The sequence below is a fragment of the Neomonachus schauinslandi genome, chromosome 6, assembly GCF_002201575.2.
Source record: "Neomonachus schauinslandi chromosome 6, ASM220157v2, whole genome shotgun sequence".
NCBI lineage: Eukaryota > Metazoa > Chordata > Mammalia > Carnivora > Phocidae > Neomonachus > Neomonachus schauinslandi.
In genome coordinates this window covers 28,671,283-28,691,175 of record NC_058408.1, presented here as the reverse complement: position 1 = coordinate 28,691,175, position 19,893 = coordinate 28,671,283, and the positions used below count along the sequence as shown (strand labels likewise).

The 19,893-nt window shown below is 53.0% G+C and overlaps 1 protein-coding gene across 1 annotated transcript in view; it reads right to left on the bottom strand.

The window, feature by feature from the left end:
• CACNA1S (calcium voltage-gated channel subunit alpha1 S) overlaps nucleotides 1–19,893 on the bottom strand; it is a 67,974-nt gene that overhangs the window by 43,700 nt on the left and 4,381 nt on the right. The window contains exons 3-7 of the mRNA XM_021682480.1: nucleotides 7,251–7,390; nucleotides 5,357–5,499; nucleotides 5,025–5,177; nucleotides 2,426–2,631; nucleotides 929–1,032 (exon numbers count right to left, since the gene is read on the bottom strand). Coding sequence (XP_021538155.1) covers nucleotides 929–1,032; nucleotides 2,426–2,631; nucleotides 5,025–5,177; nucleotides 5,357–5,499; nucleotides 7,251–7,390 — 746 coding nt within the window. The remainder of the gene's footprint in view (nucleotides 1–928; nucleotides 1,033–2,425; nucleotides 2,632–5,024; nucleotides 5,178–5,356; nucleotides 5,500–7,250; nucleotides 7,391–19,893) is intronic.

Sequence of the window (19,893 nt, the reverse complement as noted above, 5' to 3'; positions counted from 1 at the left end):
CTTTAGAAAAAAAGAAAGAAAGAAAGAAAGAAAGAAAGGCAACATTAAACTTCAAAGAGAATTAATAAAAAAGAAAGACAAGTTTTTCTTATTCAAGTTCACAGAACCCCCTGAATTCTGCCTACACAATGCCTGGAGGGGAGCTTCTGGAGGGGGGTGATGGCAGTGGGGGAGGCGGTGGACGGTCACTTCTAGACTGTCCGCTGTGGGTGGGTGGAGCCATCGTGGAGAGAACCTCTCTCATTAATAACGACCGTTAGTACTTAGCCCTCATTATGTGTTGGACTCTGTTCTAAGTACTTCATATGTATTAACTCATTTAATCCTCCCAACAACGCTATGAGATTATTCCCATTTGATAGATGTGGACTCTGAGGCACAGAGAAGTTAGGTAATTAGGCCAAGGTCACACAGCCACCAAGCGGTAGTGCAAGGATTTAAGCTTGGACGGTCTAGCTCCAGAGTCAGGTGCCTCACCTGAAGGCTACACTGACTCCTAATGCCAAGCATCAGCTCAGGCACATCCAGGGGCAGGAGGCTGGGATCTTAGGGGCTTCACTCAGAGGGAGTGTGGGTGCAGAGGGACAGAGGAGGAAAGGATGGGAGAAGGCTTGAGGAGAAGAAAGAAAAATTAAAAATGAAGGCGCTCTTACCTTTATCTTCTATATCTCCCTTGCTAACCCAGGAGCGTGCTCTTGGCAGAAGGGATAAGCAGAGGTTCTAATCCACATCTCCCTGCCCTCCTCCTCCTCTTCTCGCTCCTCTTCCTTCTCTGCCACTACTCTCCTTCTCCCTCTGGCTCTTTTCCTTCTTCTCTCCCCTCCTCTCCACCCCCCCATCCCAGCTGCCCCTTCTCCCTCCCACCCTCTATCCCTCTTCTCCTCTCCTCTTCTTCCCTCTCCTCCCAGCTCCCTGTGAGCTTCCTTACCCGCTCAGGACACCCAGCACCAGGTTGAGAATGAAGAAGGATCCCAGCAGAATGAGGGTGACAAAATAGATCCAGGGCCACTCGTTCCCGATGGCATCATTAACCTGGTCCAGAGAGAGGTGTGAGTCCCATCCACTGACCCGAGGGCTTAGGTCCCCTTCCAGACTCAGGGCGCTCATGCTCCACCTGACCCTGGGGGAGAAGGAGAGAGGCCATCTGGGCCCAGTGAGGGGACTTTCCTCCCTCTCCAAAGACCTAGGACCTGGAGTTAGAAGGACTTCTCAAAAAGGACCCTTGCTGACTGTCCACTTGGCCCAGACATGACTGACCCATTTCTCCCTCCAGCCATCCACATCCCTGGCTGGAGTCTCTCATACACTCTCTCTCCAAGTGGTTTCTTTACAGCTAAGATTTTTCAAAGCAGAAGAAACACTAAAAAGTCTTGGCCTAAGCTTGGCCAACTTCTTCACGAACAAGCTCTGTGACCCTAGACAAGTCACCTAACATCTCTGAATATCATCCCATCTGTCCATGGGGATGGTGATATGTGCTTGCCCCCACAGACTTGTAGTAGAAGCGAAATAACACATGTGACAGGCTTTTGAAATGTTTGATAATTTGCTCCCATAATATGAGCTTACAAGAACTATTCGCACCAATCCTTTCTGTTTGCAAGCATCTGACAGTTGGATAACCTTCCCTCAAAAGGCAGTGTCACGTTGTGGTTAAGATTTCTGGGATCGGAGCCACATGGATGAGGGTTCAATTCTTGGATCTATTGCTCACTGGCTCCATAACTGCGGGCAAGTTACTGAACCTCTCTGAGCCTCAGTTTACTCATCTGTAAAGTGGGAACAATGGCTTCCATGGTTGGAGGATTAAATAAGAAATGCAACCTATCTCCGGATAAGACCAAATAAATAATACACTCCAACAAGAAAACTAATATAGCACTGCATGTTGCTGGCACTGTTGTAATTCAATTAATCGGCCTAGTAACTATCGTAACTACCCTATGATGTAGGTAGTATTTTTATTTTATAGACAAGGAAACTGATATCTAATAATATTTATATCGGAAAGCAGTCTTGCCCTGGGGCAAAAAGAGACTCAGAGGGCCCTTCATCCCTCAGGAAATCTGAGATTCTAGGTCATTCAGGAAATCTGAGATTCTAGGTCATCAGGAATGAGTCACTCTCTGGCAGGCTTCAGAAAAAGTTAGAAGTTGAGACCAGAACCCATGGATTCCTTGTTTTTATTCCTCACCCACCTCTTAGGTCCTGCACAGACAGGTTGTACCATGGGGACTGCCCAGAGGATGCTGGGACACACACTGGGGACAAGAAGGGGGCCATGCACCCTGTGTAGGTTTCCCAAGGAGGGGTGAGAAGGAGCAACGGACCCTAGAGTCAGTGACAATCAGGCCCCACCTCCTCCCCCGCCAGCTGAGCCTGTGGATGAAAGGAGGGGGCTCTGCAGCCGCAGGGCCAGACCCACCCAGTAGAGGACGTCGGTCCAGCCCTCCATGGTGATGCACTGGTACACGGTGAGCATGGAGAAGCCGAAATTGTCGAAGTGGGTGATGCCGTGGTTGGGCCCTGGCCAGCCGCCCCGACACTCGCTGCCATTGATCGTGCATGGGCGCCCCGAGCCCGTCCTGGCGCAGGGTGAGGGCTTCTCGTTCTCCACTGTGGCCACGATATCTGGAGGCAGAAGGCAGCGTGAGCGTCAGATAAGAGGCGCAGGTGGACAAGAATGGGAGAAGAGTAGTCTGCAATCACTGAGGACTAGGTCTAGAACACACTCAGCTGGAAACACAAAGGAGTGCTCCCCGGGAGCATATGGTGCTAGAGAAGAGGACTGCTTGGGCATCTACAGGCAGCAGTGATCATATCTCGGGCCCCAGGGCCTCATCAGAGGGTCGGCTTCGTGCCCCCTATGTAGCAGGTGTAACCTGAATGTCATGTCTACCCACAGAGCTTTTAAAAAGGAGGCACCTGTGTGGCTGGGGTGGAGGTGTGGGGTGGGGCCACCCGTGTTCTGACTTGAGTTCTTTCTGGGAGCTGATATTGAGATGTCCCAGCAGGACAGAGATGAGCTGCACGAGATGTGAAGCTTTAGGGGCGGGGGTCTGCTCTTAGCAGGCGTTCCCAACAGGCTGCAGTCCCCTCCGTGTCCCTGGATGGTGCTCTTTGGATGACATCCTGGATCCCCTTTTATCTCAGGATGTTTTAGTCTCCCATTGTGTTCAGAGATTCGATTAGCTCATCAGAGCTGGAATGCCCTACCTTACCCATATTTACCATATTGGTTCAGTCTTCTGGCTATGCGAGAGGAGAACATCGATGAGTTCTGAGCTCTGAGTGGGTCCCTGACCCTTCAAGTCAGGTAACTCCCATCCCAGAAAGGTTCTTGAGCACTGCTGGCCGGCACTGGTCAAGAATGCATGAGAACACCAGAGGAGACCTCCAGATTTGGTTTGAAGGCTGTGATAGAAAGCCTCCTCCTCTCTGTCTGGATAATGCTAATTATAGGACATAGATTATTGCAGGAACATGAAGAGGCTGAGCTGGGAGGGGACTAGGAATGGAACCAGCAAAAGCTCTATCAGAGTTCACTGTCTTGACTTGGATTTGGACCTTGTGTTGCCTGTCCCCTTGTCAGTGGGCCTGGGGAAGTGAGGAGTCTCCTGAGATACTATAGATCTTGGTGGCCTTGTCCATCCTGGGTTATTCTGGTGAGTTAGATTCTGGGCTTTGGGTGGGAGGGATTGTCCTAATAGAAGTCACTTCTTTCTTGTGCCGTGTCCAATTCCCGTAGACCCTGGTAGAAGCTAGGCTCCGACCGAGACAGACTGACACAGCGGGCTGGCAGCACTGAATCTTGGAGTGGGGGACCCATACCCTTTCAGGGCACCCACCTGGTCCAAATTACTTTTTTTAATTTTTTTAAAAAGATTTTATGTATTTATTTAACAGAGAGAGAGAGAGAACACAAGCAAGGGGAGTGGCCGGCAAAGGGAGAGGGAGAGGCAGACTCCCTGCTGAGCAGACAGCCAGATGTGGGGCTCGATCCCAGGACCCTGGGGTCATGACCTGAGACGAAGGCAGATGCTTTACCAACTGAGCCACCCAGGTGCCCCTGGTCAGAATTATTTTTATAAGAATGCCAAGACATTATTTCATCTCCCAATCTTTCAATGAATGCAGAGTGGAGTTTTCTAGAGCCTTCATGACATGTGATTTCACAACAGACTGAACACAGAAGTAGCTGTGAGAATCCAGCAGATTCTATTAAGCTAAGTCATTAAAGGGATTTAGATAAAATGTAAGACAGTACCATTCTTCTCACTAAACGTTCTTGGTTTGGGAAAATATAGTTATTTTTAATAAGATATTTATGTTCATAAGTAATGGGCTAATCACTGTTCTTTTAAAATGAATTAATAAATTGATATTATGACATTCTCCTCAGTTTTCCTATTTATGAATATCAATGAATATCAATAAGTAAAATCCATATCAACAAAAGCTCTTTGGGGTCCTTAAGAATTTTTAAGAGCGTGAAGAGTCATGGGGCAAACAGTTTGAGAACGGCTGGTTTGGAAGGCTTGGCTCAAGTTCATTTGGGCCTCAAGATATGTTATCTCTGATAACCCTACAAATGACACTTTGGCTCTTGGGTGCTTTCTTGAGATCCCCTTTAGACCCCGCTCTGTGGGCCCCTGCTCTGAGGGGCTGCTTAGATTAAAGCTAAAAGGATGGCTGCAAAGAAAAGTACAAATAGAAATTCAGGCTTGTCCTGAGCCTGCATCTCAATCCACAGCTGGCCCAGAAAGCCCAAAGATACCACACTGATCTAGGGTGGGAGTGCTTCAAAGCAGGCTGTGGCCCAGCCCTCAGCCCTCTTCCCCTGATCACTGACCCTGGCAGACCTGTCCTTCCTCCAGTTTCCCATGACCAAGAGAGACCCATTCCTCAGGGTAACAGGTGTGGGAGGAAATGACCTAGTTCTGGGGGTTCTTCATGGCTGAGGCGGCTGTCCCTTTGAGTTGCCCTAGGGCCACTCCCACCTCCCCAGTCCCTTGGGAGCTCACCTGTCCCAATGAAGTAGCAGGTCTTGTGCATCTTGCCTTTGAAGAGCTCCAGCCCGATGATGGCGTAGATAATGACCATAAAGAGGACAAGCAGGGCGATGTGGAACAGGGGCAGCATGGCCTTGAAGATGGAGTTGAGGACCACCTGCAGGCCTGCAGAGGGCGAGCAGGGAGGAGGAAAGGGAAGTCTTCTTCCCTCTTGGACTCCTGGCCCTCCCTCTCTCTATATCCTAGGAAGCCTTGGGACAGCAAGGTGGGAGGGGGACCCAGAGCCCGGCAAGGGAAAGGGTTGGGAGAGGAGGAAGGGCATCTGCAGGGGCACTAGCACCCACTCGGCACCCCGGACACCAGCCGGAGGGGTCTGAGCACGCGGAAGGCTCTCAGGGCCTTGACGTCCAGACCAGCCCCTTTGCTGCTCATTGGGGCTGTGTTGCTTTGGATGACGTTAACCTGTTCCAGAATCACGGTGAAAACCCTAGAGTGGAGAAGAGGGAGAGAAGAGGGCCCCATGGTCAGATAAGCCCCTGTTCTGTGGCTCTGGGACCCCGTGTCCCATCTGTGCTCAGGGGACCTGTGGAAAGGCCTAGTGGAGAGGTGACAACTCTCATCAACAGCTAACTCGGATTTGGTGATGTCTGTCTGGAAAATTTTATTAGAAAAGATTCCGAGGCAAGTTCAGACTCAGGGAAAAGAGTACAGGCTCCATCTGGGATGTCTACTCTGGGAACTGAAGGGAGTTGAGGTCCATGTGCCACAGGCATTCATGGTCCCCAGCCTGCAGGCTGAGCGTACCCCACGGTGGGCGGTGCCCTCCGTGGGGACCCAGAGGAGAAAGCCCGGAGCTAGGTCTCCCCATGAGTGTTCCTCGTGCTGCACTTCCCGACAATGCCCTTTTATTTTCTTCCCTGCTCATCTGCTCCTCCTCTCAATTTACTCAAAGTCCCATTATCCTTTGAAGTCCATCTCCAACCCTTCTTTATGAATCCTCCCTTTGACAACCGAACCCCTGGGACACTCTGCCGTGGCAATGATGCACTGGGTGGTACTGTTTTCCGATACTCCGTTATTCTGTATACATTGGTCCTGGCCTCCCAGCAAGGCAGCTCATTAAGAGTGGAGGCTGATTCGCAGAATTCTGTTTGCCCCAGGGTGCCTAAAGCAGCACAGCATAATGAGTAAATAATCAACATCACGTTTATTGAATCGAAGGGCAGCGTCATGGTTAAATAGCAGCCTCTGGAGCTAAGATCGCCTTTGTTTGAATCCTGGCACTGCCGCTGGTTAGCTCTGTGACCGTGGGCCAGTTGCTTGACCTCTCTGAGCCTCAGCCTCCTTAAATGGGAAAACTGAGAGTGTTGAAGAACCTAAATGAGATGTTACATGTAAAACACATAGTCAGTGCTTAATAAATGCTCCTGTTACAATGGGGGTTATTATGTTATGGACTGAATTGTGTGCCCCTCAAATTCATATGTTGAAGCCCTAACCCTCAGTACCTCAGAATGTGGCTGTATTTGGAGACAGGGCCTTTTGAAAGAGTTAAGTTAAATGAGGCCGTGAGGGTCGACCCCAATCCAGTCTGACTGGTGTCATCGGAAGAAGAGGAGATTTGGACACGCAAAGAGGCCTCCGGGGGAGCGTGGGCACAGAGGAAAGACCACGTGCTCACAGGGAGGAGGGAGCCACCCACAGTCCCAGGCCACAGGAGAAACCAAACCTGGTAACACCTTGATCTCGGACCTCCAGCCTCCAGAACGCTGAGCAAACAAATTGCTATTGTTGGAGCCCCGCTGTCTGTGGGACTTTGTTATGGCAGCCCCAGCCAACACATACAGGTTCCTAAATGTCTGTCTTTGTGAACCCAAATAACAGGTACTTAGTATAGGTCCATGGAAGAAATAATAGATGATAAAGGTTGAGAAATTTATAAACGTCCAGAAACTGCTGGCCACTGAAACCACGTATATCATTTCCAATTGTGTGTGATGGGAGAAGAATAAAGGAACACAGAGTGCCTAGCTGGGGAAGGGCTGTGTGAGCTGGCAATGCTGCGCTCTCCCCCAACCCTGGCCGCATCTCTGCAGGGGCTGGCCCTTCCAGAGGCTGCCCCCTGGCACAATGCTTGGGGTTCCATCCTGCCTCTGGGATGCTGGAGGGAGTGGTGGGCACAGTAGCCTCAGAGAGCTCCTCTGACCTCAAACCCCACCCCCCACACGGGGGCCTCACCCCAGGAAGACAATGATGAAGTCTAGCACATTCCAGCCACTGCGCAAGTAGGCATCCTGGTGGAAGAGGAAGCCGTAGGCAATGATCTTCATGGCGGCTTCAATCGAGAACACAATGAGGAAGAAATACTCCAGTTTCTCCTGTGGAAGCAAACACAGTCACACCACTCTTCTGTGCATCCTGAGTGCACCCTTGAGCCACCCTGACTTCCCCTCCAGGCACGCAGTTCCTCCGATGCGCCTGCCTCAGGACATTTGCACTGGCTGTTGCCTCTGCCTGGAATTCCTCTACCCCCATCCCCCACATCTACGTTGCCAGCTCCCTCCCTTCCTACAGGTCTTTACTCAAGATTCATCCCTCACCCAGGCCTTCCCTGGCCCCACAAGTACAATTTGAGGGACCTCTGACATTTTCTGTTCCTCTTGTCTGTTTTAGTTTGTCTTCTTAGCACTTATTCCTAGCTAAAAATACCATATATATATTTTTTTATCTCGTTCATTTCCTATCTCACCCCCTTGAAAACAAACTCCATAAAGTGTGGGGATTTTTGTTCATTTCTCTCATTATGCTTCTTCCTGGGCCTAGAATCGGATGAATAAATGAATGGTCTGGGCAGCCCTCAAAGGGAAGGTCCCCAGGTGGTTTCCGGTTTGGGCATCCTTCTTCTCGCACCATCCTGGGGACTGACGGTGGGCACGGCGGCGGAGAGGGGGAGCGTTTCTCAGAACCCCAGATGGCCCTCTCCGGGCTGATCTTACCAGGGTCTGACCTTTAACTGAGTTTTCTGTAACCTCCCTGCGTGTCCTACGGCCCCACACCAGCTGTCTGCAGACAGCCACACGCTATCACTCAGGGTGAGGGGAATCGGGGCTTGTGGGGGCGGAGGAGGCCCCGCAGGTAAGAGGCGGGGCTTCAGCTCAGCCCCGCCCTGCGGAAGGCCTCGCTACCCCTCCAGGTTCTGCCCCTGGAGCCCGATCTTCTGATCCTCTCAGTTACCCCATCCTGGGCCCAGTCACCCTTCCCCCTCCTCGGGGCCCAGGAGAGCTATTTGTAAACGAGAAGGCAGAGTCCCGTCTGCCAAGACTCCAGGCTGAAACTGCTCTCCTTGCAGCCGTCCGAACCCTGGCTTGGGGGCTTCCAAGAGCCCTGCGTCCCATCCCTCCAGGTCTCCCCAAACAAGCACAGTCTCCCGAGGGGGTGTCTGCCCAGCCTGCTGCTGGTGGGACCCGCGGCACTGCAGGACCCCGGGAGGCATGTAGAGGGAAGCTGGCTGGCCCTCCGGAGCTGACCAACAAGGGGGGCTGTGCCTCACCCCAAGCCCGCTCTTACCATTAGTCACCAACACCCACACCCAGGAAAGCACTCCCCCCAACCAGAGCCTCTCCATCAGCGCACTAGGGAGGCCTATCTCATACTATGAATTCATAGTTCCTTCATTCTGGATGGAGCCAGATCAGGAGACAGACCACCTTATTAATGATTTGGAAGAGAACTTATTTTTACTTCCAAGTGGTAAGTGTGGGAAGCAAGGCAAGAGGTCGCCACATGGCCCATTGATACGGATATGGCCCTAGAAACCTCCCAACTTGTCATTCAGAGAAATTTCCTGAGAGCATAATTTCCCCTTCTCTATAGAGAACTGAGGCACAATGGACTGAGCCTACCTTCCTCAACCTCCCCTCTAATTCTTCCCGCCAGTTTGTAATACCAAAGCTTCCTTTCTCTTCCATTCTTTTTCTGGAATGCCATCCTACTAACGGGCCTGTTTCTCTTTGTTTGTTTGCTTTAAGATTTATTTATTTATTTGAGAGAGAGAAAGAGAAAGAGAGCATGAGCAGGAGGAGGGGCAGAGGGAGAGAATCCTCAAGCAGACCCCCCGCTGAGCGAGGAGCCTGCCACGGGGCTCCATCCCAAGACCCCAGGATCATGGCCTGAGCAGAAACCAGGAACTGGACACAACGACTGAGCCACCCAGGCGCCCCTGCCGGGCCTGTTTATAGGAACTGTGCTTAACTGAACATGAGGTGGGAATCATGGGGCACCTCACTCCAGGAAGAGCTGCAAAGGGCAGTCTGGGCAGCTCCCTGCTGAGGTGGAGTGGGGGGCAACCATGGAGGGTCTTCTTGGAATGGGCTGGGTCCTTCCATTCCTGGGCAGGACAGGCTTCCTGGGAATCAGGCACACTAGTGAGGAAAACTCCTGGGAAGGGGCTGAAGTCAAGTCAGCATTTACATATTTAAGTGGCTGCAACCCCAGGGGCAAGACAGTTGAAGTGGGGTTGAGGGGAGGGAAAACAGAGCCCAAAATAGTCATGGTGCTCACAGGTTGGGTGGCCAGCCACGTCCACGGGAGAGCCGCCCACACCTGCTCGTGGTTGTCCGGCGGCCACCAGGCCCTGAGGACGCTTGTCGACCGCGGGCCACACCTGGGGTCTGGGCTTCCACAGCCTTAGCTCCGAGGCCCAGCTCTCCCTAAGCACTCCCCCGGTCCGATCTCGGAGCGCCTGGAACTCCCCCGGGTGTGCACGTAACATGGGCCCTCACCCAGGATATGCCCCTTCTTGAGTTTTGGAACAGCATTGTCCATGTCTCCCTGGGTTGCCCCGTGGCCCCGCCAGCCGGGGCTCAGTCTTCCACAGAGGGATGAGGCACATTCATGCCACAGATATTTATTAAATGCTGGACTGGAGACAGCAGGCAAGCCCCGGCTCTCTTTCCCTAAGATCAAAGTTATCGACCTTCCCTAAACCACCCCAGCTCCCTCCAGCACCCCCTCGAGGCCGCCATCAGCAGGTGGGAGGCCGCAGGTATGCCGCACGCGGTTTCTCATCAGCTCCGCGCCTTTGGACAAGCTCCTAACCTCTGAATCTCGCCTTCCTCACTGTACAACTGAGATAAGCCCACTCCCCGCAAGAGTCCTTTTAAGGAATAAATGGCATCCAGCAAGGAAGTGCCTACAGTTGCCTGGCAGGTTCCAAAAGCTCAGTACATCACAGCTATTCTGATGAGAGACCTGGGCCCCTCGTGGAAGTCTGTTCCCTGCTTGCGCCCTGTTCTCTCGGTTTCCGCAGACCTGTTTTCTGAGGTCGCATCTGCGGGTGGCTCACCAGGTCTTGGCTCTGTCCTACCTTGAATTCAACATGCTTAAAACTGAACTCCTCTTGCCCCTGAACTTGCTCTCCCTCCTTTGTCCCTGTCTCAGTCAATGGCACCGAAGTGGAACCCAGGGCCCTTCCGGGCGCTTCCCATCACTCTCCGCTGGGTCCCACCGCCCACCAAGTCCAGACCTTTTTATTCCAACGGTTCCTGAATCCACCTCCTGCCCTGCTTCTGCACTGCCCTGGCCTTGCTCGCTCTCACGCTTACCCACCCTGCTGCCCTCACTGCCACCCTGGTCCCCTCTCTATAGAGATCTGACCATCCGCTGGCCTGCATTCTCCAATGGCTCCATACTGCTTACCAGAAAAAATCCAATACCTTCCCGTGGCATGCAAGGCCCTCTCCACCCGAACCCTGCCAACCCCCTGGCTTCTCCGTGGCCTGCTGCCTCCCCACCAGTCACGTGCAAGCACGTTCAGGTCCCCTAGCTCTCCCCAGTTTCTGTGCCTTCGCTCACAGCGGCCCCTCTGCCCAGAACCTACCTGCGGCCCGTCACCCAAGCAAGACCTGTCATCTAAGAAGGTCTTTCTAATCCCGCACAAGGAGAGTGAGTTCTGGGTGTCCTCACCTTCCCCTGTAATACTATGCTGTTCTTCACCGCCTTTCACCAAACTGCAGCCTTCTTGAGACCATGTGTATTCTCAACCGTGGATTCTCCATGGTTTTTCTGCCACGTGGACGGGAGAGATGTACCTTTCCCCCTCAGGAGTGGTATTTGGGTAGGGGGGGCAAGGGTCTCCCCGTACAGAAGGCTGCTCAGAGTCTCTGGTGGTGGTGGTGGGTGGGGGAGGTTTTGTGGTTGGACCCCCACCCCCACCGATGATTCTGATTCCCTGCCCCTACAAGTGTGTGCTCTCCCCATGTGCAGCTGAAATGAGCTCAGGGCTTTTGCCCCTGCTCTTCCCTCTGCCTGGAATGTTCTTCCCAGATAACCGTTTGGCTCACTGTCTTCTTTCTTTTGGATCCATTTGAATGCCACCTTATCACTGAAACGCACCTGACGCCCCTCGCCCCCTCGCCCCTGTCTATCTCCTTACCCTGCTTTGTTTTCCTTTTTAGCAGTGATCACCACATAGTACACCATATAATTCTTTTTTTCTTTTAACTCTTTCCCTTGGCCTGAATATAAGGTCCATGAGAGCAGGGCCTTGGCTTTCTCCACTGCTGTGTCACCTGCATCTAGAACAGTAGCCGCCACACCAAACTTTGTGATCAGAGGAATGAGCGGTGTCCTTAGTGCATTGCTTCTCCAGATCCAGGCTGGAGACCGGGGCTGTCCACAAACTGTTGTTACCGCTCTGAGACAAGTGCAGCCCTGGAGAACAAGCATCTGGAAATCGTTACAGCAATTCACCACAACTTCCCAGCACATGGGTAGACTACAGGCTCAGTTGGGGCCCAGTGAGTCTCACAGGGTGTGCGCTGTGAAGCGGTCCCACGGAGCAGGACCCCCTCCCAGTCCACAGTGGGCTGCAAATTGGAAGCAACAAATTGGTCTTTCCCCACAAATCATCTGAGAATCTCTGCTCTAGAGCATTCCATGCTGCCCGGCACAGAGCAAGTGCTCAAGAAATGTTTGTTGAATGAATGAAAAAAAAAAAGTCAAAAATCATCATCTCTCCTGCAGCAAAATTTAAAGGGAGGTGCTGATATTGCATTTATAATGTGAAATACATATTTGGTCTTCATCCTTGTTAATGGCACAGAGTTCCTAAAACACTTGGAATTTTCTAAGTGATGAGAGTGACCAAAGTGTCTTTTGTTATGTTAATAGGGTAATGACTTGTGGAACTCACCTAAGGTTGAGGACTGGCCACCAGAGGAACCAACCATGTAATTAGAAGGTTGGAACTTTCAGTCCCACCCCCTTAACCTCCAGGGAGGGGAAAGGGGAGAAAGGTTGAATCCATCACCAATGGGCAATGATTTAATCCATCATGCCTATGTAATAAAGCCTCCATGAAAACCCAAAAGGACAGGGTTCAGAGAGTTTCTGGGTTGGTGAACAGTGGAGATGCAGGGAGAGTGGAACACTCAGAAAGCATGGAAGCTTCGTGCCCTTTTTCCCCATACCTTGAGGCCACGGTATACATCTCTTCCATCTGGCTGTTCCTGAGTTACATCCTTTTATAATGAGTCAGTGATCGAGTAGGTAAAATGTTTCTCTGAGTTCTGTGAGCCACTCTAGCGAATGAATCAAACCCAAGGGGAGGGTCACTGGAACCTCCCATCCATAGCCTGTCCGTCAGAAGCACACATAACAACTTTGACTTGCTATTGGCTTCTGAAGTTGGGGGTGGTGGTGTCCATCTTGTAGGACTGAGCCCTTAACCTGTGAGATCTGGTGTTCCGTCCAGGTAGACAGTGTCAGAATTCATTCACATTGTCGGACACCCAGCTGGTGTGAGAGCGTTGCTTGGTGGGCAAACCCCCCATATACGCATTGGAATTGGGTGCAGAATCAATACAGGCTTAGCCATGGGGTCTCTATTCCTAAGAAGGGACACTACACCCCAGGCTCTGAAACAGGGAGATAACTCTGATCCCCTGACCCTCCTGACCTCGTGGGAGGACCGTGAGCCCATCTGACTTTGTGAGATGAGCTTTGTTATCAGCTTCCTTCAAGGGCCTTCACTGCCACATGGCCCTTTCAAGGAGTCCTGGTTTCTCCATGGACAGACCTCTAACCGGGGCTTTCGGGGGCCCCTCTTGCCCGGAGGTAGGCCTGGTGTATGGCCCTGACCCACAGGCCTTGCACCTGCTCCTGGGGCTGTTAGAGCTGGACGCTCCCGAAGTCCTGGGCGGGCTGAAAAAGGCAGGGCTCGGACGGCACTCCCCTCACCGTTCTACCGCCTCTATTTTCAGGCTGTCTTCCAGCCATAAGGATCAGCCAGTCCTGCCACGGGGACTGCTCCTCCCCCTGGCTTGTACTGGGCGCCGAGGGAAGGTGGCAGGAGCTGGCTCGTCCCTGTCTGAGACCACAGAGACAGCTGTTACCGCACCCTCTTCCTCCTCATCCCCGCCCCAACTCTGTGGCCGGCAGGAAGACTGGACTGGACTCCAGGCCCCCAGGCCCCCAGCGGCCCCCTTGGAGGGCTCAGAGAGAGCCATAGCAGCCTAGAGCAGGGCTGACAGAGGAGTCAGAATGGCTCAGTCAAAGGGCTCCCTGGGAAGGAGGCCTGCCCCCACACGCCCTCCCCCTCACCTGGGCCTGGGTCTCCTTCCTTAGGGTCAACCCTTGTGATCTATTAGGATACAAATCCTCCTGGCGGGAGGGCATTCTTTCATATTTGTTGTTAACTCTTTAAGGCACATTTGCTGCAAGGAGCCGAAATGGGTTTGGCCTAGGGAGAGGGAACCCGGTGCTTGGAGAGGGCTCGGGCTGGGTGGGGCGGGGCTCCGGATGGGCGTCCGCACCCAGCCCTCCGTGCTTGCGGGCCTCCCAGCAAGTGTTCGAAGCAGGCTGGCTGGGTGCTGCTATTCCAAGATACTTTCATAACATTAACGATTGTTTTCCTCCTGGATTTGTGCCCTTTCTTGCTCCCTTAAGCAGACAGCAATGGTGGGCCTCCTGCCTCAGGAGAGGTTTGTGCCAGGGCCCCAGGCCTTTGCCTTCTAAAGGCTGAACCCACCGTGTGGAAAAGGGTTAGGGGACAGAGCCATCTCACAGGGAAAACAGAGATTCCCCCTGGGGTTGAGAAGCCTCTGGGTAGATTTGGTCTGCGGTCTGCTTCCTCATCATGCCCTAAAGATGTAGCAGGGTGTGGGAGGAGGCTCCAGGGCCCCCCGAGAAAGCAGGGTCCCACCTTGCCAAGGATTCCCACCCCTTCAACTTTGCATGGAGACAGTGGGGGGCGGACCTGAGGGGACCATGGGCCTGGAACAATATGGCCTCATCTGGGGGGGACGGAGCACCTGTAACCCGGGACCCTTAGCACTGCCTGAGACACAGAGCCTGGCCCAAGCCCAGGGCAGGCAGGCTAACAGAGAGCACCGAGAATAACTGAGGTTGAGGTTCTCCCCATCCAGAGGGATGCAGACTCAGAATCAAGAGAACGTTGATTTCTAGGAAAAAGGATGACATTTCCTGAGCACCTCAGTTGTAGAGGAAGGTTCAGCCCTGTTACGCTGCTTTTCCTACTTCCCAGATGAGGAGAATGGGGCTTAGAGAGGGAAGCGGGCTGCCCGAGGCCAAGAGGGCTTGTCCCACCTGCCGTGACGGAGTCAACGACTTTTCTACTAAGCCAGCCTGGTGTCCGGTGGCCACACTATTCACGGGGTGACCAGGGTCCTGGCGTCTATCTCCATGACCACCTCAGCCTCCAGGTTTGGAAAATGACCCGTTCAGGAGTGAGGAATGCGGCTATATTTAGCCTGATGGACTCTCACCCAAATAGATGTGATCTGAGTGGGTCCCTCCTGACATCCTATTTCCCCTTCACGTCCCACGAGGGAGAACCAGACTCTCCAAGGTCCTGGTGGGTCAGACATGTCAGGGCTTTCTACCCAAGCAAGACCGTGGAGCCGAGAGTATCAGGAGGAGTCCCCCCGATGAGGGGAAAGCAGGGTGCCCAAGCTGGGAGGAGTTGGGAGACCAGTCCTGTCTTAGGTAACCATAATGATAGCTAAGATTTATTAAGCACCCACTTATGTACCAGGCTTTATTTTAGCCACATACATACATTTAATCCTCACAGAACCGTATAAGGGAGGTGCTCCTACCCTCATTTTACAGATGAGGAAACTGAAGCCCAGAGGGCTTAAGTGATTTCTCCGGGATCACACAACTACTACGTGATAGAACCATAGTGTGAAGCTAGACAGTTTGATTCCAGGGTCAGTGGTCTCAGCCAGCAGGCCACGCTGGGGAGGGAGAGAAACAGCATGCCTGGGACACCTGGAGGGGTTTGTCAGGTCCTGCCCCCCCAACCCCGCCCAGGTCTGCCATGGCCCCATGCTTGTGGTCTGGGAGGGCTGGTCGGGCAGAGAAGGAAAAGAATGAAAACTGCACAACCCCTGTGTGCCAGGTGGGATGTGGTGTCATGGCCCTCATCGATGTAAGAGTTCTGCAAAGGTTACTATCGTGGTCCCCTGTGAGGTGACTGGGGCACAGAGAGTTTAGGAAGCTGCCAGAAGTCCAGGTTGGAGGCAGGTTTGTCTGATGTGAAAGGCCTCTGTCCCTCCCTAACTCCCCCAAAGTCTGCACAACTTGGACAGGGCACCCAGGGTTTCTTCCAGGCTTCCGTTGTTCACTACCTCCCCGTCCACAGCCCTGCTCTGTGCGAGGGGTGCAGATTAGGGTGGGGAATGCTAAGCCCCCAGAAGGGGAGCTGAGTCCCTGAAGTGGGAGAGGGCAGGCTCCGAGGTGAGGCCGAAAGGCAGGCTTTCATTTTACTTTGCCAGACCCTGTACGGTGACCCAGGCTTGATCACCTGGGCTCGGCAGGTTCGGATCTCCGAAGAGCAAGGCCAAAGCTGGGGTCCATCTGGGGCCAGAGCCTCCCCAGATAGTGAGGTGGAGTGGGCTGCCGGCCGCAGGAGTTGGCAGGCACATTCCAGACCCTATAAAAAGACAAGTGCCCTGGATGCCAGAGGCTTAGGCTGCAGCCTTGTGCAGAGAACTGCACAGGAACCTGAACCCCAGGAATGTACTGGGGCCTGGCCGAGAGTCTGCTGACACAGGAGGGCTGGCAGGGGTGGGCCCACTGCTCTCCGAGGGCCGGGGATGGGGAGGCCAGGGATGCGGAGGCCAAGGACAAGCTGAAAGGCTGAATCCCGCTAAGCCTGGCCCTGCCCCGGGCACCACCAAGGCCCACCTGACTGGTGCACCAAAAATCAGCCAGAACTTAGAAATTAGGCAAAGGGAGGTCGCCATGTCCTTGTAATGTCATGTTGGAGCATTTTATAACAGGCCTGGCCAAGGACTATTTCATGATCTAGGACAAAGTTTATCAGCCCCGGCCTTACTCACATTGCAAGCCAGAGAATTCTTTCTTGGTGGGAGGGGGCCATCCTGGGCATGGTGGGATGTTCAGCAGCATCCCCGGCCTCTACCTGCTAGATGCCAGCAGTGTGGGAACGGTCCCCACCGGTTTCCCAACATTGCCTAATATCCTTCCCCTCGCCTGCCCTTGTAACCCACTGAGCTGAGGGAAGGTACTGTTCAACTCTCACAGTTTGGTCCTGTAGAGATGCAAATGATTTCTGCGTGCCAGAAAAGATAACCCCAATGGGTTACTGCTTCACTGCCCTGTGGGACATCAGCCAGCTTAGTGTCTAACCTGGTAATCTTATCCCAACATTTCTTTCTCCAATATCATACACTTCTGTTCCTCTAATTCTCTTTGAATCAGCTTTACCCTCCTGTTTGTTCTCTTCTAGGTTGAATTGATCTTTGACATGTGTTCCTTCTTTATTTTAATCAGTCATGTTTGCATTGTTTGAAAAGCGTACTTGGACACAGGATTGCTTTGAGGATGAAGTAAGATAATATAGCAAAAGCAATCGATTCCCAGTCTGTGCCCAATAATTAGTAACTCTGATCCTTGTTGCTTTTCCACATGGGTTCCCTCAGGCTGCTCAAGGCTGAAATGGTGACTCTTCCAAAGAGGACTTTAACTCAGTCAGGGGTACCCCCTAGGAGCAGCATTCCTTCAGACCTCAGGGAGCAAGTGGGGCTTCAAGGAGCAGAGCTGGCTTGGGAGGGTCTTGGTCTGGGTTGGAGGCTGGGGCCCTGAGCTCTGGTCTTGGCTTCCAACTGCCCTTGGACATCTCACTGCCCTTTTGCTGGCCCCCGTGGTGACTCAGTGTCTAGTCCATCCTCCTGCTTCTCTGACAAATGGTGTCCCTTTGTGACCTGCATCCCCAGCCTTCACTCTCCTGGGAGAATTCTGGGACAGGGCTGTGTTAGACACAGGCTTCCCAAGCCTGAGGCAGGCTTCTCTCTTGGGCAAGTGGAGTCCGGCCCAGGGAGAGGCTGAGGCTGGATGCTCTGAGCGTCCATTCTGGCCTGGGCAGGCAACAGCTTCACAATCAGGAGAAAGCAGGGTTACAGCGAGGGGCTGGTGTCTGCTCTTGTGGGACTCCTTCCTGTGCCACTCGCCAGGGAAGCAGGGATGGTCATCTCTCCTGATACCAAGAAAGCCACATCAAGATGCCCAACACAGGGTACAGGCCTGCCACATAGCCAGCTGGCCATGTGCAGTGCTTTAACCTCTCTGTGCCTCAGTTTACTCTTCTGTAAAGATGAGAAAAATAATACAACCTGCCTTGTGGGGCTGTTGTGGGCAATAAATGAGATCATGTATATAAAGCATTAGAATAGATCCTGCACATTTGTGAGTGCTCAACAAATACTGGGTGCTGTTGAGGAGGAGGAGGAGGATAATTTGCTGGAGGAGGGGGTTGGGGTGGCCAGGAAAGCCATTCAGATAAGTTGGATGTTTCAAGGAGTGAAAATGAAAAATCTAAGCGAAATCTGGGACAGATAGCGGGTAGGATGAAGAGGAATTTTTTTATTTGGAATAATCCTTTGGTCATAGCCTTTGAATCTAGAACAACCCAAGGGTCTCTGTGACCGGGGCTTTGTGACTGGGGAACCTACTCTGAGGCACTGTGGTTCCTGCATAATAAAATTCCTTATGTTGAGAGAAAGGGCGCTCCAACACACCAGGTCTTGACTCATCCAGTAACTTCTCTCAAGTATATGATGTTACCCCCATGTTACAAATGAGGGGACTGAGGGCACAGAGAAGTTAAATAACATGTCCAAGATCACGCAGCTAGTATATGAATGGTCCTGGATTCAAAAGTATACATTGGTAGCTCCAGAACCCATTCTGCTTCCCCAACCTGGCTGATTTCAGAGCCCCTTTCCCCCTCCGCCATGATGCTACATGGCTGGCCAGGACTTCAGCATCCCCGATCCTCTTCTTGCCGTCCTCTGACCCCACCGTGTCTCTCCAGAACTCCCCTGCCCTCTCTGAGCCTCAGTGTCCTCTTCTGTTCAGGGAAGACCCAGGTTTCCCCACTGACACAGAACAGGCAGAGTTGGGGGGTAGCTCAGCTCCAGTCCATCACCTGCAGCAAAAGCTGGGGGGAGGGGGAAGGAGATGGAGAGCAGGAGAAAGCTCCTGGAGGGGCACCCAGACCTCGCAGGGGAGTCTGCTCCACAGACAGGGGTCGGGGTTTCTTTCCCACAATGGAGGGTGCCAACTGCCTCCCGACTCTGTTCTGCACACAAAGCACCTGTGGGAAGCCTTTCTCGCCCCCCTGACCAGCCCTGCCCCCTACCTCTCACCCCCATCAAATGCTCAGACCTGCAAAGCCAATTGCCCAGTGAACCCCGGCACCTGTATCTCAACATGATTGAAACTGAAAATCACTGTCTCCCTCTTCCCACCTCAGCCTGCTCCTCCCCCGGTGCTGCCTGTCTGGGTAAAGCGATACGGCCATCCACCCTGTCACCTACTCTGAGACCCAAGTGTCATCCTTGCCTCTTCTTCCCCTCCCCCACGCCTCCATCCCCACATCCATCAGGCACCAAGTCCCACTGAGCCATCTCCTCACTATCTCTCAACGTCATCCTCTTACCCATCATGCCTCAGTTCCAGTCTCCCCCATTTCCCGCCTGGACCACTTCACGGCCTCCTCCCTCCTCTCCCTGCTTCCTTTCTCATCCCACCCGAGTCCACCCTCTACGTGGTGGCCCGAGAGATTTTTTTAAGTCCCAAACTCATCTCTCAACCTCTTGCCTCCAGCATTTCGCTCATGGGGCTCCCTGCTGAGGCTTCTACAGCCTTTCCCCTGGTGTCCCCAGCCCTCCTCCGGGACCCGCTACGTAATCGATGGGTCCAGTATAAAATGAAAAATTGTTCAAAAAGTAGGAAATAAATGCCATTAAAGGTGTTCAAATATAAAGCCTTTTCCTTCCTTCCACAGTTTCCTTTTCCTTCCCACATGTTTTTTTTACTGCCTATTTACTGTTGTGGGGGGCAAGTGCAGACCCTCACAGGCACTCCCCGACCTCCTTCATGACCCACTGCATGCTCAGTCCACCACCATCCAGCAGCCAGACATCCTGTCCCTTGGCTAGAGGTGGGGAAGTGGAGGCAGGCATCTCCCTTCCCACAGGCTTGCTGCCTCCACCCAAGATGGACAGCCAGCACACAAGGGTATGGTTACCTCTGCTCCAGGAGACACCAAGTATCTGGTTGGGGGATACCATAGGCTCCACCCAGCAGTCATTCACTGAGTGGGCTATGATCCTGTCAGCCCAGGGTGGGGAGACACCCAGAGTCTTGAGACACCCAAGACCCACGTGTACCCAACCCTGAGCCCAGCTCAGGACACCAGTGGGGAGAGACTAAGCAGTGTCTGTCTGTTGAGGTGGGAAGCTGATAGGAGGTGGCAGGGGGGGAACTGTGAGGGGGCCATGGCTCCAAGCTACTGGGGCACGTCCCATTGTCCCATTGGTCTTCACTCACA